Source organism: Vitis riparia, chromosome 19 (assembly GCF_004353265.1).
Source record: "Vitis riparia cultivar Riparia Gloire de Montpellier isolate 1030 chromosome 19, EGFV_Vit.rip_1.0, whole genome shotgun sequence".
Classification (NCBI taxonomy): domain Eukaryota; kingdom Viridiplantae; phylum Streptophyta; class Magnoliopsida; order Vitales; family Vitaceae; genus Vitis; species Vitis riparia.
Genome location: NC_048449.1, coordinates 643,910 through 666,709, shown reverse-complemented (window position 1 = coordinate 666,709; position 22,800 = coordinate 643,910). Strand labels below are relative to the sequence as shown.

Sequence of the window (22,800 nt, the reverse complement as noted above, 5' to 3'; positions counted from 1 at the left end):
ACATTTCACCGCTCCCCCTCATTCAAAGTTGCTAAGAAGAAATGAAATGCTTAAAAATTTGAGGCAATCAATAATATCATATTTCAATGTATGATGTATATTAAATAAGCTAATACTTAACACCTTGACCCACTTTCAAGAGTCAAAAAGCTCAGATACTGTGTTAATTTATGAAGTGACAGCAACGATATAAATCAAGTTGTTACTTAACAAAACCATTAAAGGAAGATGCGAGAGGGCAAAACTGAATTCTCATATTTAATTAGGGAATTTTGATGTATGACACTATATTTATTTTACTGCCCAAAAACTTCCCAAGTGCCTTAGGATGTCTTTGATTGTCCAAGAACCCTAAGGAGTTTTCTGATATTTCTACCACAAAAACATCATCTTCTCACCATCATTTCTTCCAATCTCAAATCAATAAAAATTGGTGGGCCTCCCACTCAATTCAGGTAGGCTAAAAGCTCAACAAGTTGGCATTGGACTGAGTGAAAGTTAACTTCAACAATGTCACAATTCATGTCGGCCCAAATCCCAATAGAGTAAAGATGCTCATTCGGTCATTCCACAAAATACCAAGACAAATTGGTGGGGACCCAGTTCATTCAGTTGGGCCTGAAGCCTAGAAAATGGGCTTTGGATTTGGTATGGTCTGATCATTCAAGTGGGCTCAAGCCCAATAGAGTAAAACCTTTTATTCCCTTCTGTTTATCAACTTTTTTGGATAGATGACAAATGATGATAAAATGGAAATAAAGTTAAACAAAATAAAATAAATATTCAGATTTTTTCTCAGTGGAATGATGAGTTACCGCCATAGGAGTAAGTTGGAAAAATAAAAGAAATATAAATATTTTTCTTCATCAAGACTCAATCGGAGCACTTATTCACATAATTTTATACAAATATTGTAATTATATAACAGGAAATAATAGCTACATCAGAAAACTCCAAGAAAATGAGACTCAAACCAAACTAAGGGTGTCTGAAGATCAATTTTGATGCATGAATATTCAGAGACCCAAATGAGAAAGTAAACAATATTCATGGATTAAAGTCAGTATAACTAAGCACAGAAGTGACTAATGCAACCCACTGTTTGGTTGTAGAGAAAACAGAAGAAATGAAGAGAAGAAAATGAAAACAAAATCTGACACCCCTCCTTTTCTGTTGCTTCAAGAATTTCCAGAACGTGGACAAGATTAGAAGAATAACAGTCCATAAACTTAAAGCAGTGAAGAAAACAAATCAAAGCAAAGAGTTCGGAAAACCCAAATTCCAACATCAAATTTACTATTCTTTTCCTCAAATTTCCCTAGCAAAACCAGATCCTACACAAAACCCAAGTTACATTTCGGCAAAAATGAAAAGAGAAGAAAAGAAAATTACAGAGCTTCTGGAACCTTCCTCTTCCGTTGTAAACTGAGCACATGACGTGAACTCAGAAAAGCAAAAGACACCCGAGGAAATTAAGTGAAGTACTAGATATGTATGGATAGGTGTCTATAACTTCCCGATGAGGACCTACCCCAACCTAGAGTAGCTAGGTAGGGAAGTAAAATTAATCATTGTTCAGGACTTCTTTGGTACGAAATCAGCCGCTTCAAATAATTTCATTGCTCCGATCCAGAATACGATTAATCTGGCATGGACTACATGAGCCCCAAGTAGTTTGCCGGATAAATTGATAAGTCGGGCATTCTCGACCCACCAAGCAAAAACGGTGGTTTCTTGGTCACGAATAGCCAAAGCTAAAGCTCCATTAAAAAGATTTTCCACAGGATAAAACCTGCTCAGGGAATATAAGGTTTTATAAACAACATGAGAAGAGGAGACGAAGATTACATGAATTCTCTGTGCAACAACTCTTGACTGGCTGGTTCACTTCGTAGTGAGTTGAATGAGATAGGAGCTGGGGTTTACGTGGGGTTTATGACAAAGAGAGGTTGGGCCACAGCAATTACTTGTAAGTACATGGTTGTCCTTATTTATTTATTTTTTATTTATTTTTTCATTAAATTATTACTGTACAAAAGTTAAGCATTCAATTGAATTTTATGATCATTTCCAAGAAAATTTATAAGCAAGACAAAAATTAAAATTCAACAATGCATGTTTAAATATTTTGTGTAAAAATATTTACTCTCAATTAGTTCAAATATTGGCTTTCAAATTGTGTTTTAAAAAAGTCCTTATATAAAAAACTAGGAATGATTTTAATATTTTTGAATTGTTAACTAAATAGAATTTGCTTCCTGCAACACATTTGGAGTTGTATCTTACTTCTAATAAAAAAAGAAATTCTAAAATGCAATTCTAATAATAAAATCAATCATACAACTAAATATACTTATCTCTGTTTCTACTTCTTCAAGAATCAAATCGAAATAGTTTTCAGAAAACTTCAAGAAAGAACAACTTGGAAGTATTATTAGTATACCTCATATTTTCATTGATCAGTCCAAATGTATACTCTAAAGATCTTGGTGTCCTGTAAGAAGCTTGCTTGATGAAGAAAAGTCACTTGTTTCTTCTCTGCTATGGAGGGAAATTGAGCAATCAATCCATGGCTCATCAACTGATGTGCTGCCTTGGACCTGACTTTCTACAGAGAATGTGGAGACATGAGACTGGCTGCCCAGTGAGAGCTTCTCAAAGGCTTTGAATCTCATTTCCGCGTTCATAGTATCAAGCTTGGTTGTTGGTGCTTGGACTGCAATTTGGCCGTCAAGCATACTCACTACAGAGGACATGGATGGCCTGAGAGTGGGAGACTGGTTGGTGCATAAGAGGGCCAAGTTCAGCATCCTCATCACCTCCTCTTCTGAGTAGTTTGAACCAAGATTTGGATCCACCAGCTCCAGAAGTTTTCCCTGCCCGTGCAGGACATAAGCCTGCAGTCCAATGTAGAACCCGAAACACGTTTTTCATTATAAGCACATATGGTCAGAAAAAATAAAGCAAAAAGGATGAGCAAGAATCCATTGTTTACCCAATCAAGAAGATAAACAAACTCTTCCTTTGGCCTGTAATTGGTGTTGCTTTTCCCGCTGACAATCTCTAAAGCAACAACTCCAAAGCTGTAAACATCAGCTTTGTCCGTCAAATAACCCCTCATTGCATATTCAGGAGCCATGTATCCTCTGAAGAAAAATCAGCAACTCAGCGGTGAGTTTTGTGCTATACATATAATCAATATGTGCAAAAAATTATTGTTAGAAAGAGGAAAAGCAGAACTAATCAACCTCGTTTGAGAGGAAAAATTTTCTGGATATGCATGAAACCCACTTCAGAAACTCGACAGTCTTACTAAATTCTGCTTCTCTAAAACCACAAAAAGAGGATCACCCCAATTGCTTTTGACGTTCATATGACAACTTACGCCTAGAAGCCACTGATACTTTCAGATTTTGTAGCAACAAATTCTCAATAATAGTTGGCCCTTTCTAGAACTGTTTCAATAATCGACTTTACAGAATAAACAATGAAGTGAATGAGCTTTTTAAACCTAAAATGGAAAAAACAACTGCTAGCTGGAAATTCCATACTCTAGTGTTTCATTAAGTTTTCTATCAATCAAGTCACTTCCATCTCATTGTATCATTTTTTTATTTATCTGACATGGATTCAAATGCATAGAAGAAATTAATCTCCACATTTTCAGTGCCAAAGTCATAATCTTATATCATATACAAATTTGATATAGGGAAGCTAATAACAGGAGGAAATGAGAAAAAACACTCACATTGTTCCAGCTATCCGTGTGCTGATATGGGTGTTCTCGTCTTCATCCAGCTTAGCCAAGCCAAAGTCGGATATCTTAGCATTTAGATTCTTATCAAGAAGCACATTTGTTGCCTTTATATCTCTATGAACAATTTTCAATCTTGACTCCTCATGAAGATATGCCAATCCCCTTGCGATCCCCAAGCATATCTTCTTCCTAGTTGGCCAGTCCAAATTTAGCCGCTGTTCATCCCGACCTACAAGTGGTCGAGGGAGACTCTTAAGTCATAATATTCATTGTTGAAATATAATAAAATAAAATACAAAATTCTAGTGAAGCATTTACCAAAAAGTGCACGTGCAAGACTATTGTTTTCCAAATATTCGTAAATGAGCAACAACTGGTTCCCTTCAATACAACAGCCATAAAGCTTCACAAGATTTGGGTGTTGTAAGGCAGATATCATGCCTATTTCATTTACAAATTCTCGGTTCCCTTGCTTTGATTTAGAAGAGAGCTGCTTAACAGCAATTACTGAACCATCTGACAGTACACCCTAAGATCATGCAGGACAAAATTTTGGATCAAAAACTCAGATAATGTAAGGATATGAGATAGCTGCAGAAAAGTATTGCATTTCCCTCTTAATCACTACTTTAGCATACAATTGTTAAAGGAAAATCCAAATCTGAAACTACCTTGTAAACTGGGCCAAATCCACCTTCACCAATCTTATTTGCAGAGTCAAAGTTATTAGTAGCAGCTTCGATCTGCCGTAAACTAAAATAACCAGTTTGCATCTGTAGCTCACGTAGTTCTGTAACAGGTGAAATAAAATTGGTGAAAAACAAGCACAGAGAGTATCGAATATTTCCAAAGTATTGTCACAATTTCAAAGAGATAAGCATTACAGTCACAAATTTCCTGCATGATTAATCTCACCTCTATCTTCAAGGTCTTTTCCTCCTAAGTAGCCTTTCATTCGTAGGACTACCAAAATCAATATGAGGACCACACATGAAGTTATCACTATGCCGATGATATCTCCAATAGACCGTCCCGGCTTGGAGGTATCATAATCTACAAGAACAGTAAGATATATAACACCATGACAAGCTAGCGGCAAGAAAAGTAGTAAAACCCGGAATATGAGATAAGCTCACTTGGTGTCACTGCAATAGCAGATATAAGAGGTCCATATACACCTCTATTCGGAATGGAATTAGTCCCTTTGCCTGTCCAGTATAAGTGGATCTCCAGAGTGCTACCATCAACTGAAGCATCAAAATCCCTATAAATGCCCTTACTAGCACCTTCAGCTTCTTCCATGATATTAAAATCCCTCAAAACTACATTTCCCTGTAGAAAAGTACAGTCCGTTCTTAACATATTTGGAATAAAGATAATGAAATTGATATTTTTCACTCACTTGAATTGAAACATCGAACAAGCGTTTCCCAAGGCTATCAAATGTCTGGTCATTAGAAAACATGATTTCAGCGAAGTAGAGTCGCACTTTATAACTGCCCTTTCGCAAGCAAAGCCCATAATACTTGAGTGAGATGGGAGCAAGACGAGCAGTTTGGTAGATCACTGCATCCTCTGAGTTCAAACAAAATGTGGTTTTGGCTAAGTAACTATTATCCGTATGGCCTATGAAAGCCCCTGTACTGCTATAAGCCCATTTGTTTGTACTATCAATAGAGAACTGTGATGCACCCTCAATTCCATCATCTTTTTCATATGTCTTCCCTTTTAAAGTTGTGTTCTCTCCTCCACAATTGATATACAAGGAATAGTCTGCGATTTGATGTAATTGGAATCAAGGCAGAGATTCAACTTATTTGCCACTTCATACTAACAGAGTACAAAAGCTTACGTTCGGCTTTTCCAGAGCATGGGAGATCCTTCTGTAAGCACCAGGTCCTACAAAGTAAACTTTGATTCAGTCGCTCTGGTTTATAATTCTAATGTTGAATGCACATGTAAAACAAGCGGATGGCCAATAAGTAGGTTGGGAAATTGGGAAATTCAGTATTTTTCTCGCATTTTTAATAAATTCTTCTTTTGCCTTTCGAAAAAAAAATCCAAAAAAACAGATGAATGTGCTAGAAATGAAAGAACTTACATGTTTCTTGCTGAAGATGCATAACTGGAGACCAAGTTCCTGTGGAGTCATGAAAATATGTTGGAAGAAGATGAGGGAAAAACAGAATAAAATGTACAAATAATGGATGGAAGAAAGCTTACACGGGGTATTCGCAAGAATCAAGGTGCGGCCCTGTAAAATTGTTGTAAGATAAATCACTGCAACCGAGATTGAAATCGAGTTAGTGTTATATTTCTTGATTGAATGAAAGACTGAACTATTAATTCGGTTTCAAAGAACCACAGATAAAAAGAGACCACATGTGTATGTAACATTGTACAATACATGAATGATATCATAGCCAAATCAGAACAACTGGAGACTGAGAAATACTAACATTTTGTTTTCAGTGTCCAATCTTATCCAGCTGGGCACTTCTCCAGTCAGTGAGTTGTTGGTGAGAAACCTGTGTACATAGATAGCACCATATCTCAGTTATAATTAAACAAGCTATTAATCGATAAAAATGACTGGTTAAGGAGCAAATAAAATGTAGATTTCTGGATATTTAGACTTGTACTTTATTACAAGTATTTAACCTACATGAAATCGAGTTTTGTTTTGTCCTTCTTTTCTTGCTTAAAGCTCTTTGGAATTGTACCACTCAGTCTGTTGAAGCTCAGGTCTCTGCAAGAAAAAAGTTCAACATGAATCAGAAAAGTTGTTTCCATACAACCATGTAATTTACTGATTGTATGCCATAGGAGAATTATATTTTGATTATATTTTTCTTCTTCTTACATACATATATACCAATGAAGAAAATTAAGAACATCTCTAAGAATGTCCATTCAAAAAAACTTACAAAAGTTTTAAACTTTCAATATTTCCAATGTCTTCTGGGATTTCACCTGTAATGGAGCAATTTCTCATCACCCTGCATAACACAAATGAGGTAAAACATCTTGATAAGTTAATGGAACATAATGTGGATAACCTAGGACTGCAGCTTGTCATGATTCATGAAATATATCTATCTTCAACTCACAATATTTTTAAGTTGTTCATATCCGTCAAATTGGGGAAAGATGTAGTCGGTCCACTCAAATCAGATATTAACCTGACGATTAAAATACAGCAAAACAAATTAAATACTTAAATTTCTATGAATTGAATTTTAATCTTGGATAACATCATGAACTGAATACAACAACTATTAGATAGTGGAACACATGCTCACAACTCGGTTAAGTTTTTGAACTGGGATATAATAGAAGGAATGGGCCCGTCCATTGATGTGCCTTGTAGAGACCTGCAACAGTTTAATATGTTTATAGATTACTAGAGAATTTAGCTGAGCTTGTATGAAATTTTTCTAAGTGGACAAAATGGCAGATAAATGAAATGAAGTATAATACTCACAGTTTCTCAAGTTTGGTCCAATTCCCAATCCAATCTGGTATCTTCCCAGATAAATTATTCCCATCTATCCTACTACAAATGGTACATGGAGTTCAGAAATTTCTAAATTTGCATAAAAGGATAAATGTCCATATAATTATACCACTTACAAATCAATTAGGTTCTTGAGATTGTGAAAATTTTCTGGTATTGTTCCTGTGAAATTGTTTGCAGAGAGAACACTGTAGGAGCACCAAAAGAAAAAAAATGAAAAAAAAAAAGTAAATGAACTCAAAAGTAAGCAATCATGCAACTGAAAATGAACTCTACCAACTATACAATCACCATATCCATGAGCCATTGCATCACACAAAATGCATTATTAAAGTATGTGACTAAAAAAATTAGCTTCCTCAAATTGGTTTTGGGCATTTTGGCAGCTAAGCAGACTACAACCAGAATACAAGGACTTAGTGATTATTTGAAATAAAAGAAATGAACAATTAATATGCATATAAAGAATGGGATGAGAACAGCATTCTTACAGTCTTCTTAAATGACTCAACTTTCCAAGACTTGGAGGGAGATGTTCTCCAAGCTGATTAGCTTCCAAGACCCTGGAAAAGTAAATTTGGAGTTATAATCAAGGTTGGGAACCATTAATTTCTCTAATAGACATTCAACTCCATTTCATGACTTACAGCTCCTCAAGTGTACTGATATTACTGATTTCATCAGGAATTGACCCAGAGATTCTGTTTCCAAAAAGAGAGCTGCAGTGTACCAAAAGTTAAAGATTCCCAACTGAGAACTAGTTAGTAAATTACTGTAAAACAAGATCCTCACCTCACAAGTGCAAGTGCAAGAGCAATTAATCAGAACTTACAGATTGGTAAGAGAAAGCCGACCAAGACTTTTAGGGATCAATCCATTGATATAGTTTCGGGAGAGATCACTGTTTAGTAAAAGAAGAATCCCTTAATTAGTATATCTTAATTTTTCATGGTCACCGGATAAAAGAAGAATCCCTCGTTTGGGTTCAAGTCATATACTGGAGATGACTGTACGATATCAAAAACTGAATCCGATGATGATGATCAAATAATTTTCAGGCAATATTGGGCTGTCCCATGACAGTTTATCTAGTCTATTACTATTACTAGAAAACACAAAAGTTGGTAATTACCACAACAAAACTGAAATGAGATTATTTGTTTTAATCTTTGCCTGCACTTATTATTATTATTTTAAAAAGGCAATAAAATCATGAAAATACTACAATAAACGCAATGGACTTGTTTTGAATGTTATTTGAAACACAATGGTCTAACTTAATTTCATGGGATATTCAAACACATTAGAAGTGAACTAACCTCTGTAGTTTAGTGAAACTGCAACCCCATGTAGTAGGGATTAAGGTATTGGTGAACTAAGAAATTTGTTTGATAGGTTGAAAAAAACCCAATGAAACATCAAGGCAAATTTGGTCAATTGACTTCCCAATGTCGAGAAACATGTCACTTACATTTCTTGCAGATAAGGAAGATCTCCAAACTCATCCGGTAAAGTTCCATCTAAATCAAGACCCTTCAACTGGCTGTAATTCACAAAAGGAAGCAAAAAAATAAGAAAAGGAAAAGTACAACTGATATATAACAAAATAACTAGGCTTGGTAGACAGACTAAAGTGCTCATACCCAAGCATATTGTGCTTCTGCTTAATGTTTTGACTCTACTAGAAATCCTACAAGGACTTGTTTTATCATAAGTGGATTTATAGGATTGGTAATCAATGGTGTTGGGTCCTAATCCTTTTTTGACTTATGCTATTGATTCCACTATTTGAGAAAGCACTTCTAGCATAAAAGGTGTTTGTAAAGAAAAATCAGGCATTTGGCTAAATTCGGCAAGTACTTTTAAAAAGTTGAAAAATCACTAGTAGTATTTTTTTGGAGAAGTATTTGATAGGTGATTCTCTCAAAAACATTTAAATTAAAAATACTTTAAATAAAAAGACTTTCAAACGCATTCTAAGTGTTGTTTGGACTGCTTTAATGGTAGTCTTTACTTTTTCTCTTTGCACACATAGTATTGGGAAGAAGCGAACTCTAGAGACACTACTGATTCAATTGAGGAATCAAACCATATCAATTCTTTTATAGATTGTTCTGCAAAGTATTCTTTTAACTATATATTATAATATATGTATATATATATATATATATATATATAATAAAAAATAGACATTCAATTTTATCTTCAAAAGTGTAAAAGGTCAAAGTTATGGCAGGAAAACTAGTAATCAATGTAAACAATCATTTGAAGCTTTGATCTAATAGTGTGGGAACCAACATTTACCCTTTAGCACTCTGGCATTATGAACAAGTGAAAATCTACAGGAAAGCTCTAGTTGCATTGGGTCATTTCATTCCGCCACTAGAAAGTGGACTTAATGACAAAATTAATTGCTCACTAACATATGTTAGTTGATATGGAAACAAGGCATTTGCAAATCAGGTTCAAGAGATCGAAACTGAATCAATATAAAACAAAGACAAGGCTTTGATTCACTAGACTTTGGGCAATTCATTTTGCATGAAAACAAGGTTTTCATCCATGAATGCAATGGAAATTTACCAAAGCACACAAATCAAAGGGCCTTACAAAGAGATAGAAAGGAAAAATAATGCCTCTGTAATCCAAAGATGTCATTAATTCTTTCCTATTAACATTAAGCAACTAATATTCCATTTCATATACTCATGCAATTAATTTTCCATTAATCTAATGGATTGAATTTTTTATATATGTATCATGTCAGGGAAGAACAAGAAAAGAAAATCATACATTTTTGTGACATGGCAAACAGTTTCTTCGTTGAAGGTGCAGTTGCATGTGACATTGCTATAACTATTATCATCGATGGCTCGGTTGAAACCTCCACTGCATGAGCTTTGGCCTATGTTCCAATATTTGTAGTTTAGCTTTGTCGATATTGTTTTAAGAGTTTGCACTGTTACAGAGTAGATACAAAATGATCAGTTATAAGGGTTTATAAATGTACAGAAAAAGAATGACTAATAATAACAACTCTATGAAGTATAATCCTCTACAATCAATTTCAATCTTAAAGTGAGTTATAATATTACCAAATTTTAAAGCACTGTTGATGATACTTGCCAAACCTCTACTAAAACAAGCCAATAATTTATACTACATTAAATTTTAATTGCATATGACCTCTCCTTTGAAGTTATCATACCATGTAGGTTGCATGAATGACATACTTGTCTTTGTTTTCAAAAATAAAAAAATAGGAAAACATGTTTGACAATAAAAAAAAAAAAAAACAAAAAATATATGATACTTTCTAATAACATCATCATGGTGTTTTTAATTTTTTTTAAGAGATGTTTTAAAAAATAATTATACAAATACGGAGAGTGATTAAAATGAAGCCCTATACATAAAAGTTATTTTAAAAAAATATTTAAAAACAAAAAAATAGGTTTAAAATATTTTAAATTCCCAAATAAATTTTTGTTTTACAAAACATTAGAGAAAAACTATTTTTCAAAATTATTTTTAAATACATAAAAAACAGGTTAAAAATATTTTAAGTTCCAAAGAAAAATTTTGTTTTAACAAATCATCATAGAATAGTTTTCAAAAACTAAGCTTTGTTTTATAATGTTTTGTAGTACAAAAGTCTCTTTAGGAACTTAAAACGTTTGTTTTTTATATTTTTAAAATAATTTTATTTTTATTGGTTTAAAATTTTTTATATTTATATAATTAGTTTTTAAAACGATCATAAAAAAAAGTAAAAAGATATTTTCTAAAAATACCTTATTTTCAAATTTTAAGAAGATAAATTTATTTTCCATTTTTTGTTTTTTGGTTGTAAAACATATTTTCTTATTCATTTTTTCCTAAAGAACAAAAAAATATTTTAAAAAACAATGGACAAATACGGCCTATTTTTCATAATTATTTTCAAAAACAATTGCAAACAAAGGCAGATGTATTTAGTCCAAAAATATGCATTTCATATGGTCAAGACCTGTCCATATCAATGTTCTTCTTCTGCCTTTGACTTTGAAGACCAGTTGATATCACACTGACACTACCAATCAACAACAATCCGTAACTCATCCAATTTTCCACACGCAACCCGATATCCTTATTCCACACACAACCATGGAATCAAGACAAATTGGTGGGCCTAAAGATTAATTCAGGTGGGCGCAAAGTCCAGGAAGTGGACCTGGGACTGACTCAGAGATGAATTCAATATGGTCTGATAATTCAAGTGGACATGGTACTGAATCAAAGCTATTCATTCCTTCTTTTTCTACCATTTCCTGACAATATAGGTAATAATTCAATGTAAATAAAGTCGAAATACTATAATAAATATACGTTTTTTCCTTAATCAAATGGAATTGCCACCATGGTAATAAATACAAATATAAATATAAATATTTTTCTTTGTCCAGTGATGGATTGATAACTCTGGACTTGATCCAAAAGCTATTCACAATCTTTTCTTCCCATATCTACCTTCGTATTAGTATCAAAACTGCGCAATAAGATATAGTGGGATAATTAGAAAAAATAAATAAATAAATTGACGTTTTAAAAAAAAAAAAAAAATGTTAACAAAAATTTTCTCACATATGTTTTTAGTGTATAAATATGAAAAAAAAAAAATCAAATATAATTAAATTAATTAAAATTTTATATATTTTTTGACTTTTTTAAAATAAAAAAAAATGTTAACAAAAATGTTCTCACATATGTTTTTAGTGTATAAATATGAAAAAAAAAAATCAAATATAATTAAATTAATTAAAAATTTATATATTTTAAAACGGAAACCAAAGATAGCCTATTGTTTGATAAAAAATTCGCTATGGCGCAGAGGCGCACAAAGAATTTTCCAGCGGAATGATATACGCCAACGTTTGGTAGCAAAGAAAGCAGAGGAAAATTTGAAAAAGGAAAACAAAACATAATCTGATAATTCCCAGAGCATGATAAAATTTAAACAACTGTGAGACAAACAGAGATATCAAAATTCTCAGATCCCAAAGCATGAGAAATCCACAAGATTCCAAAAAATTATAGCAGTGAAGTATTAAACAAAGCACAGATAGCTCGAAAAAACCAAATTTACTTCTCTTTTTCCTCAAATTTCTTTGACAACAACAAATTTTACACAAAACCCAAGTTTCATCTTCCCCAGAAATGGAACGAACAAGTGAGATTACAGTGGTGATACCTTCATCTTCTGGAATAAGTTGAGCATGGGATGTGAACTCAGCAAAACAAAAGAAACCCAGCAACAACAAGAGGAGAAGAGACGACGAATCCATGGATTCCCTCTGTAGCAATGGCTGGTTCGCTTTACACTGAATTGAATGAGTTGGAGCGAGGGGTTTAAGGGAGGTTTTTAAAGAGGAGAAGCTTTGAATGTTCAACCATACGAAGGTACGTTCATGGCTGCGCATTACTTTTCCTTTCTTTTTCCTTTTTCATTAAATTATTATTTTATAATTTTAAATGAATTTAAGGATGAATTTAAATTATTTTATAATTTAAGCTTTGAATTATTTTTATTTTTCATGATAACCTAAAATTTAATTCAAATAAATTTTTTTAACTTAAAATTATTATAATAATTCTACAAAATCTGAAAAATATCATTTAATGTTTGAAAAGATATTTTTAAGAGTATATAACTTTTTTTTTTATTATGTTTGGAAAAGCAATGAATTTGTTATTTATACTTATTTTTAATTTTAGTCTTTCATTTATTACTATTACAAAATTAAAATTTATTATGGTAATTCTAATGATAAATTTTTTAAATATTAATAATTTAATGTTTTAAAATTAATTTGAGTTATTAATTTTTAATAATTAATAATGATTGGTACCATATCTTTTAATCATTTTCAATAAATTGACTTTTTTTAACAAAAAATTTAAATTTATTTATTATTAATAATTATTTAAAAAATAAAATTTACAAGTCTTATAGCTTAAACTCTTTGAATGAAAAGAGATAACCTTTTTAAAGAATATGAATGAATTTTTTTTTATTAATGAAATAATTTAAATTAATTTTAAGAGTTATATATATATATATATATATATTATTATTATTATTAAAAAATAATAATTTAATTGTAAGTTATTTACTTTAAATAACTTAAAATTAATTAAAATAATATATAAAATAAAATAATTGAAAATATTTGAAGATATATTATTTCTTAAATTTGACAACGATACGAGAGTTTTAATAATAGATGATTGAGATGTGATGATTTTATTATTCTCCTGTATGTTTAATGTTGAATCTTATAAATTTACATGGTTGAGCACACTTAGGTATTACAAAGTCAATTTTTATGTAATTACACCCCTCCATAGATTATTAACCACAAATCTAATTTTTCATCTTTAATCTAAATATCTAAATCATATCACTTCCTTATTTTAAAATTTTCCCGCGCAACTCTTCTCCAACTTTTCAAAATCTTCAATTTCTTTTTCAAAAGTGTAAATCACAAACAGTGAGCCCATTTTTAACTTTTGGAAACTTAACACTATGGTTATGTTTGGTTCCCGGAAAATATTAAGGAAAAAAAAAATGCAAAGAAAAATATAAAAGAAAATCAAATATAATTAAAACTAATTAAAAACTTATGTATTTTAAAATTATTTAATCTTTATATTAATAAGTTAAAATAAATAAAATGAGTTTGAAGTAAAAAATAAAAATAACTTATTAACTTTTAATCCATTTTTTATTTTTCTTCACTTATTTTTTCCTTCTATTTTTTCTTTGTATTTTATTTCTTTTATATTTTTTCTCAAATTTTATGAGAACCAAACATAGCCTATATGTATAAATCAAAAGAAAATAATACCACATCAATTGTGAATTAGTCAAACACGTGCCTAGAAAATTTGGTCATGTCATTGTTGCATGTAAAGTCATGCGAGTGGCCCTAATTTTCAAGGGTTTGTGATGACGTGAATCCCAACTTTCCAATGGTTCACCAAAGTGGAAAATTGCAACCGGTGGAGTAGAAAGTATTTTGATTTTTAGGGATTTCCACATGCTCTATTCCTTTCTAATCTGTAATCACATCATATAGCCTGAATTCAAACTGTCTCGTTGCCCAAAAAGATTAAAAGAAAAAAAAACAATTTTTTTATTCTATTGTTTGTTTCTTCTGATTTTTATGGTGTACGATAAAGTGTTTATGTTAAAATAGAAATACTTGCTATAAAAAAAATACTATACTTCACTAATTCATATAAATTTTTTTATATGATTAAAAAATTATCAAAAATATTAAAAATTGGAAAAATTACCACATAGGTGTTGGATGATAACGGGAAAGGGTCATCTACTTTGATAAGTTTTTAAAAGACTTTAAAATATAAAATGTTAAATATACTTCCATACTTTTTACTTTAAAATCAAGTATATTCATACTTTGTCCTTTCTCTCTTCTATGTTTTTTCTTTTTTAATTTTTATTTTTTTATTATTATTATTATTGTCATCATCAAAAAAATATTAAATAATAATAGTATTAATATGAATACATATAAATAATATAATAATTAATTATAAATTATTTTTTCAATTTGATAAGTAAAAAAATATATATATTATATTTTTTATTATATAAATTTCTTAAGCACTTCTATGGAGAAATATCAGAGGTACAAGCAGAAGTTTGCCCAAAGGAAGGTGGTTCTAGGGAGAAATATTAATTTCTCCCAAATACAGCATTTTAGCTTTGAAGGACTCTTCGAACGGATGGGGTGGCTGCCCTTAGTGACTATTTCAGAGCCGATATTTATGACATTAGTGAGGGCATTCTATTCACGAGTGATATATGGACATGGAGGATCGTTAGAGGTGTGCAGATCAAGCTAGACCCAGAGAGCATATGTCGCATTTTAGACATTGCTCCAATTGGACTTAGGGTTTATGAGTCCAAGGCTTGGCCTACTCTGACAGGTTTCGAGCCTACAAAGGCTATTCAGAGGATGTGCGGCCTTGCAAATGCCTAGGGGATGGGCAAACCATAGGCACATAGCCTGACAGTGAGATGTCGAGTCCTTCACCACATGATATTGTACATCCTCCTGCCACAAGGCGGCCACCGAGATGAGGTCTCCTATCTGGAGGCATTCCTCATTGATTCGATTATGACGGGGAGATGGATTGACATCGGGTATGTCATCATGATGCACATGATGGCATGCTACGAGAGTTCCACCTGAGTTCTCCCTTATGACCGCTTTCTCACACCAGTATTCAAGGATGCGGGGGTTGATTTGAGTAGGGAGCAGGACTTCGAGGCCCCAAGTAGTTATGATACATATGATGAGTAGTCATTGAGGCGGATAAAGTTTGAGAAGGCCCCTGATGGCTCATGGATTAAGAAAGCAGAGTGACTAGTACCACAACCTTGGGGACAAGGAAAGGTGCATCCTGTAGTAAAGGAGGAGGCCTAGATTCGAGAGATGGAGGGTGGGGTCGACCATCAGAGAGATTTTGACCATACGAAGATTGAGTTTGATATCCCTCCACAGCAATCCGAGAGTGGCCAGTTGGGGGCGACTTTATCAGAGTCGATGATGTCTGAGCCAGTTTACATAGTGGGACCATCTTCTCAGCCATTATTCACTGAGCCTCTTCACATGCAGACATCAGATCATTAGGCTCCTTACTCTCCTGGTCAGGTGCCTTGGATGGATTTAGCTGCTCAGATCAACTCACTTGGCACTCGCATGGAGGAGTTTGCAATTGTCAGTGATACGCGATTCTACTCCATGGAGGATCGCATGGATCATTATTAGACTGGCTTCATCGATCAATTCGAGTGTCTGCAGCACAGATTTTAGACTATTGAGGATTGCATGGATTAGCAACAGGCTACGTTTGAGCATATCCTATGGAGGCTTGATCGCCAAGACAGTTAGCATGAGGACATGATGGCTTACCTCCGCTCCGTGTTTCTACCACCACTTCCTCAGCCTTGATAGCATCGAGACCCCCTTGTTTATTTTTTATGTTGCAAAAGAGAGAGATATATAGGATTAGCAGACGTATATGCAGATCATTGTCATATTTGTTTCATATGTCTATGTTTCCTGTACATTTGACTTGATTATATATATATATATATATATATGATATCCTTTGTCTTATTTGAATTATATGATTGGACACAAATGTATTCACATGGGGGAAGTTTAAAGGAAAATGCTATATTTGACTTTGAAAATTTCAAGGAAAATTTAAAATTTTAAAAAATTTCTTATTTACTTGAGAAATCTATAAGGAGAAGAAAATGTAATTATCGAGGAATGCATTTTATCTCAACTTTTCGAATCTTCGTTTAAGAAAAATAAAGTAGAGTGAAAGTTAGAATAAGCTAAAAGTGTGTTTGAGAGTATTTCTACTATACTTCAATGGAAGTGTTTTTTCACTATGAATCATTTTTTCATAGAATAAGTAATTTTTTTAAAATTTAAAATTGTGTTTAAAATTGTACCAAACTTCTAATGTCTTTTCAAAAATAATTTTTGTAAGTTAAAAACGTTTTTTAAAATCATTATCAAAGGGTGTTGAGAACAATTGACGGCAAGTCGAGTTGGACTCGATTCAGGTTGGTGTTTACTTTGCATTACCATTTATGGGCAATGCTTGTTGTGGGATTTGTGTTCTAACAAGCGGTTTAATTTGTTATTGTTCATTCTATACAACTTATGTATGACTATTCTTCAGTCATTGTCGAGTTAGCTCTTTTTTCTTCCAGTATTCTTGAGCCATATTTATATATTATTTCTTTAATGTCCTAACAATGCAGGATTATATAAATGAAAGTGATAATTTAGTCTCTCTTCATTATCAAATCAGTGATTGCGACAGTATATTGTCACTGATGGAAACACTTCTCAGTGGATTTCAGGTATATTAACTCGTTCTAAGATAACAATATTCAATTGTATTCTCTTGCATTTAACATCTCATCATCTGTAACAACATAGGAAGGCATGCTGATTACATTTGTTGGCAACCATCAACATATCAGCTAGAGAAATTGTATAGGTCTTTATTGTGCTTTTATTACTTTGGAGCAATTCTAATTTATGACATTATCTTATTTATTGGTTGTATAATGAAGGACATGTTGATATATATATATATATATTGGATTAATTAGAAAAAAAAAAGAAAAAAAATGGACAATTGAGTGTCTATTATATTACAGAATAATCCCATGGGGCACACTCTAATAATGGTTGGAATGCTAGCATTGGGTTAATCATGGAGGGGGGAAACAAATGTAGGAAGATATCAAGAAAAAAAAAATTGTGTATATATACAAGTAGAGAAGTACAAAAAGAAAAATCTTCATTTATAGGACAGAAAGAAGAAAAATAAATGTAAAGAAGCACATAAGAAAAAAATAATAAGTTAATTCTAACTCTTTCGAGATCCAAAAAGAAGGTTATGCATGATGCAAAACAAATCTAGGAATTTGTTGATAGACGGAGTGGATTGAAAGAACAAGGCATGTAGTGTGGTGTATAATGGCACATGGCTTCCTTGACCTTTAACAACATGCATTGCCCGATGCCAAGGCGTACACAAGTGTGATCTGCACTTAAACTATCATCCTATATAGTTTCCTTCATTCCGACTTTTTTCTATTTTAATGATTTATGAAGTTTTCCTCTTGCCCGTTTTCCCATCTTGCTTTTAGACTATGTTTGAAATATTGGAATAGAGAATGAGATTCAAGAATTAATTTTTGTTTTATTTATTATTAATGTGCTTGGATTGATTTTGACAATAAAAATGGAAAAAAAAATCATTATTATGGAAATTAAATTCTATTTTCACAAAGATCTGATTCTTATTTTTAGCATGGTAGTATGATTCTCTCGGGAGTGGAATATGAATGAAAATAGGATAGGAATAGAGTGATATACATTCATGGAGGCATATTCTATTAAGCTAAAATTGAGGAATTGGATTTCGTTCACTTGGGGATGTGATGTAGCAAGGATTTTGTCCTAGTATGCTAGCCTCTCTCAAACCACACAAGATTGCACATAGGGATTTATGGGAATCTCCCCAACTTGTATATCATTAATCACAATAGAATACAAGGAACTTGACTCACAAGGACTCCCACATAAGCACCATAGTTCACTTATGTTTTGAAGGCACACAGACCCTTTATATATATATATAGGGTGGCTACACTATTAAGGGGCTGACAACGACCAACAATATATATCAATTTTATTTGAGTTTTGACCCTAAGAATTAATTGTTACTGTTTTGATGAAGCCTCATGTGACTTAGCTTTTAAAACCTATATGAAGTTAGGATAAAAATAATTTTAGTTGACATATATTAATGGATCTACCTAATTGATATATATCAATAGATGTTATTAGTCAAATTTAATGTGATAAGAGGTAGTTGCTAACAATTAAAGGGGATTAATTACATTTTGGCTACAGGCTATTCCGGTCGAGGGTATGAGCAACCGGTCGACCGGTTCGTTACCCTTGACAGGTCGAGTACCGGTAGAGGATGCACAATCCATCTCTCTCTTCAAGTTGGTTGCTCTTCCTGGTTGGAGAGTCAATATTTTATGACTTTGGTTTTGCAATTTATTGGGTTAAATTGTGAACTAGTAATCAAAGAATGTGATGAAGGTCTCTAGCTGTTGAAATGAGATAACTTTTTAAGTTTTCACTGTGATTAGCCTTAGATCCATGTCAGAATGGCCTGACGTAAGGTTGGTGAAGGGGATAATACAAGGCACCATTCAAAAGTTATCACTGCCCTAACACGATGGCTATGGGTTACTTCAATTATGCAATCGTATATGGAAGGGGTCCTTCCAATTATATCCAGTTATAGTACGGTTATAGAATGCATTCAAATAAATTTTCAAGATTCTAAATACAGCAAGTAATTGATCAACATGTCCATTATGTGGGATTGAAGCTTTATTAATAATGCAAATGTGAAGACTTAAGTAATAGTAATAATTAAAAAAACATACTGAATTTTTTATATCAATTGATATTGTTTTTTTATTTATTTTATATTTAATTAAAAACTCCTAAAACAAGTATGATAAGAACATGTTAATTTAGTTTTGTTCCTTGTAGTCTCCAATTTCCCTTTCCTCAACTGCAGCAACCATCAACTCATCAAAGTTCTCGGTCTTTCCAAGCTAAATTTCAATCTGAAAGGGAACAAAACAAAAAGGGTAATGTCGGTCTCGCATCCTCCAAGGTGCCTTGAAACTGTAGCAATAATTTAGTCATAATAAATTAATATGGCCTACTATCACAACTTGGATGTTTTCTTAGCCTTTTTTAAGCACACATACAACACTTAGATAAATCAAGGCATTTTGAAGTTACTATATCACTCGAAATTAGTTTGTCATGCTAGGCAACATTATGTAACATAGAAGGTAAGGAAGATGAACATAAGAAGAAGGGAGGTTTGAAAGAATATAGCTTTAATTAATCAAAGGTACATTACAATGTTTTGGAAGTTTTCAGTACTTTATAGCACCCTTAAATAAGCTCAATTAGGACAATTTGAGCATGGTGCGATGCTACGATTTGGTCGAGCTTGTAAACCAAGCTTGTTCCAACCATCAATCTAGAAATAACCAACCAAAGCATCAAGGTGATATGCTAAACCTACAAACAACTTATTTTAAAATCCATGGTCTTAGGCATAGGTTGAACAACAAGACACTAAGTTACACACAAACCATTACCTTTGCAGGTGTAAACTCTAGGAACTTCATGAAGGCATGCATGGTTATGTAGACACTAATGGAAACTTTACAACTACAAGAACTTAATTTTGGAGGCTATGTAAAATTCAACGCTCAGTGAGGCATGATAAAACATGACATCATTACTCCATTATTGAATTGCCAATAAGCATATGACATAACTTTCTATTGATCATAAGTGGGAAAATGAAACCCAATTTAGGTTCCCATTCATCATAAGTGTGCTAGCACATTCCAATGAATGTGTACGAAGGGAAATGATGAATGACTACGAGGAATGTCCCCTATGAAAAAAGAAATGAGCAAGGAATTTTTTGAAAAAAATTTGAAATCCTTCTAGATAGGTAGTCTTGTACACACTTGTACAGTTAGCACATTTGCATTGTACACTTAGTGTAAATGCCTTGTACAGTAACGAAATCCAACATAGGGACGACCGAACAAGTGCATATGGGTGGGTAAACAATGGTTCCACTCTCATGGATAAGGGAAAATGAGGAAAAAGTTAACCCTCGTTTCGGTTCATATGCATCATTAGTAGGGGAGCTAATAGAATGAATTAACATGGTAGACATCAAATAAAATGCGTGCAATGAGTGTGTTGTCAAACAATATGTGTGAGGAATGTCCCTCACGATTGGAAAAAGTAAATGAGTAAGTTCTTCAAAATCACTTGAAAACCTTTAAGATACATACCCTTGTACACCCTTGTACATTGCCCTTGTACACTTAGTGTAAATGCCTTGTACAGTTGCAGGAAATCAACATATGTACAACTTAACTAGTGCATATGGGTCAGTTAACCACTTCCCAATGTCATGGCTCAGTGAAAAGAGGGAAAATGAAACCCAATTTAGTTTCCTATTCATCATAAGTGCACTAACTAGTCCCCATAGCTCACCGTCTGCACCATACCCATTTATTCTCTAGAATTTAAACCCAACAACCAGATTATAAAGTGAAAAATTTTCAAATAGGTGAAATGCCATTTTTTAGGAGATATTTTCCAAAAGATTAACTGTAAGTTTCTTCAATTTACTTAGGTTGTGCTTCATTCCTATGAGTCAAGATGGATATGATCAAAGCCTCATTTATACCCCACCCTGCACCCAAACACAGTTATTAAGTTCAAAATTTTTTAAGAACACCCCAACACGAGATCAAAACGGATGCCTTTTCTCAAACCTTGTACTGATCCAGTAAACAAACATCCACCACATCATCAAAGGAACCAACATGATCAAATCAAAATGTGAGAAAAAATAATTCACACCCACCCTCATTTCGATTTGGGAATGATGATGATGAAATACATGCAAAGGCTTTTCTGAGTTGCTCACAATCCTCGACTGCTAAAGAAACCGATTGGGGGACATTCACAGTTGGCTTCATCTTTGACCATGGTGTTTACGAAGGAAGAGAAAGTGGTAGGAGGGTGGTGACCCTTTTTGCCATTTATTTCAGATTTTTCAGTCAGATGACATGGCAGTTCAAGTTTAACACCTATGAAACCATTTTAATTTACAACCATCTGACTTGGAAATAATGAAGGGCATATTGGTCCGTTAATATCTCATAGCCTTTCTATTAATTTTGTAACATCTATGAACCAATTGTTAATTTTTGGGCCTAGCTGGGCCCAAAACACAATTCTCCCTATTTTCTAATGGTTTGTGGGTGAATGATGTTGATTTATTTTATTTTTTATAACCGTATCTTTTATATTTTTCTCATTTACCACAACTCCTCATAAAATATCAATAATTTAATATTTAAAAAAAATATTTAACTTTTTATGTTGGATAAAAATTGAAACTCACATGTGAATTATTTTTTATTTTTTATAATTTATTTTTATTTTTCATAATAACCTAAAATTTAATTCGAAGAAATTTTTTTAACTTAAAATTATTATAATAATTCTACAAAATCTGAAAAATATCATTTAATGTTTGGAAAGATATTTTTAAGAGTATATAACTTTTTTTTTCATTATGTTGGGAAAAGCAATGAATTTGTTATTTATACTTATTTTTATTTTTAGTCTTTCATTTATTATTATTATAAAGTTCAAATTTATTATGGTAATTCTATTGATAAAATTTTTAAATATTAATAATTTAATATTTAAAAATTAATTTGAGTTATCAATTTTTAATAATTAATAATGATTGGTACCATATCTTTTAATCATTTTCAATAAAATGACTTTTTTTAACAAGAATTTTAAAATTTAACAAGAATTTTAAAATTTAAATTTATTTATTATTAATAATTATTTAAAAAATAAAATTTACAAGTCTTATACCTGAAACTTTTTGAATGGAAAGAGATAACATTTTAAAAGAATATGAATGAATTTTTTTTTTTACTAAAGAAGTAATTTAAATTAATTTTAAGAGTTATATATATATTTATAATTAAAAAATAATAATTCAATTGTAAGTTATTTACTTTAAATAACTTAAAATTAATTAAAATAATATATAAAATAAAAAAATGATATTAATTAATAAATAATACTTATAAATAGATAAATCAACTATATTTTTATAGACCCCATTTTGGCCCCTTTTTCACATTTTTTTTTGGGACCACTTGGATTGGAGCCAACATATTCTCTCTTGGGCCCTAGCACGTGGTTGTTACAGCCTTACAGGAAAGAGAGGGTAAGGCTGGGAGGGCAGGATATGTTGC

The 22,800-nt window shown here is 32.2% G+C and overlaps 1 protein-coding gene across 2 annotated transcripts; it reads right to left on the bottom strand.

Annotated features, from left to right (window-relative positions):
• Nucleotides 1-973: 973 nt before the first annotated feature.
• On the bottom strand, nucleotides 974-12,659 carry LOC117908803 (probable LRR receptor-like serine/threonine-protein kinase At1g53440). Of its 2 annotated transcripts, XM_034822570.1 has the most exons (25): nucleotides 12,505-12,659; nucleotides 10,068-10,233; nucleotides 8,746-8,817; nucleotides 8,107-8,175; nucleotides 7,922-7,993; nucleotides 7,766-7,837; nucleotides 7,391-7,462; nucleotides 7,242-7,313; nucleotides 7,060-7,131; nucleotides 6,868-6,939; nucleotides 6,685-6,756; nucleotides 6,423-6,506; nucleotides 6,217-6,285; nucleotides 5,981-6,037; nucleotides 5,859-5,897; nucleotides 5,610-5,656; nucleotides 5,160-5,530; nucleotides 4,894-5,089; nucleotides 4,673-4,810; nucleotides 4,429-4,547; nucleotides 4,076-4,286; nucleotides 3,749-3,986; nucleotides 2,996-3,146; nucleotides 2,444-2,897; nucleotides 974-1,792 (listed from the first exon to the last, which is right to left on the bottom strand). In XM_034822570.1, exons 1-24 carry the CDS (start codon nucleotides 12,596-12,598, stop codon nucleotides 2,478-2,480), a joined length of 3,045 nt encoding a protein of 1,014 aa, XP_034678461.1. In that variant the 5' UTR covers nucleotides 12,599-12,659; the 3' UTR covers nucleotides 974-1,792; nucleotides 2,444-2,477. The 2 variants fall into 2 exon arrangements, with proteins under 2 accessions (XP_034678461.1, XP_034678462.1); XM_034822571.1 differs by lacking the exon at nucleotides 974-1,792 and having other exon boundaries at nucleotides 2,293-2,897.
• Nucleotides 12,660-22,800: the final 10,141 nt, after the last annotated feature.

Excerpts from the sequence above, each read along its gene's own strand:
- LOC117908803 (XM_034822570.1), bottom strand. The coding sequence starts at position 12,598 with ATGGATTCGTCGTCTCTTCTCCTCTTGTTGTTGCTGGGTTTCTTTTGT. Across the intron at positions 7,314-7,390 it reads CTCAAGAACCTAATTGATTT|TAGGATAGATGGGAATAATT; the intron begins GTAAGTGGTATA and ends TACCATTTGTAG. Across the intron at positions 4,811-4,893 it reads TGCTATTGCAGTGACACCAA|ATTATGATACCTCCAAGCCG; the intron begins GTGAGCTTATCT and ends CTGTTCTTGTAG.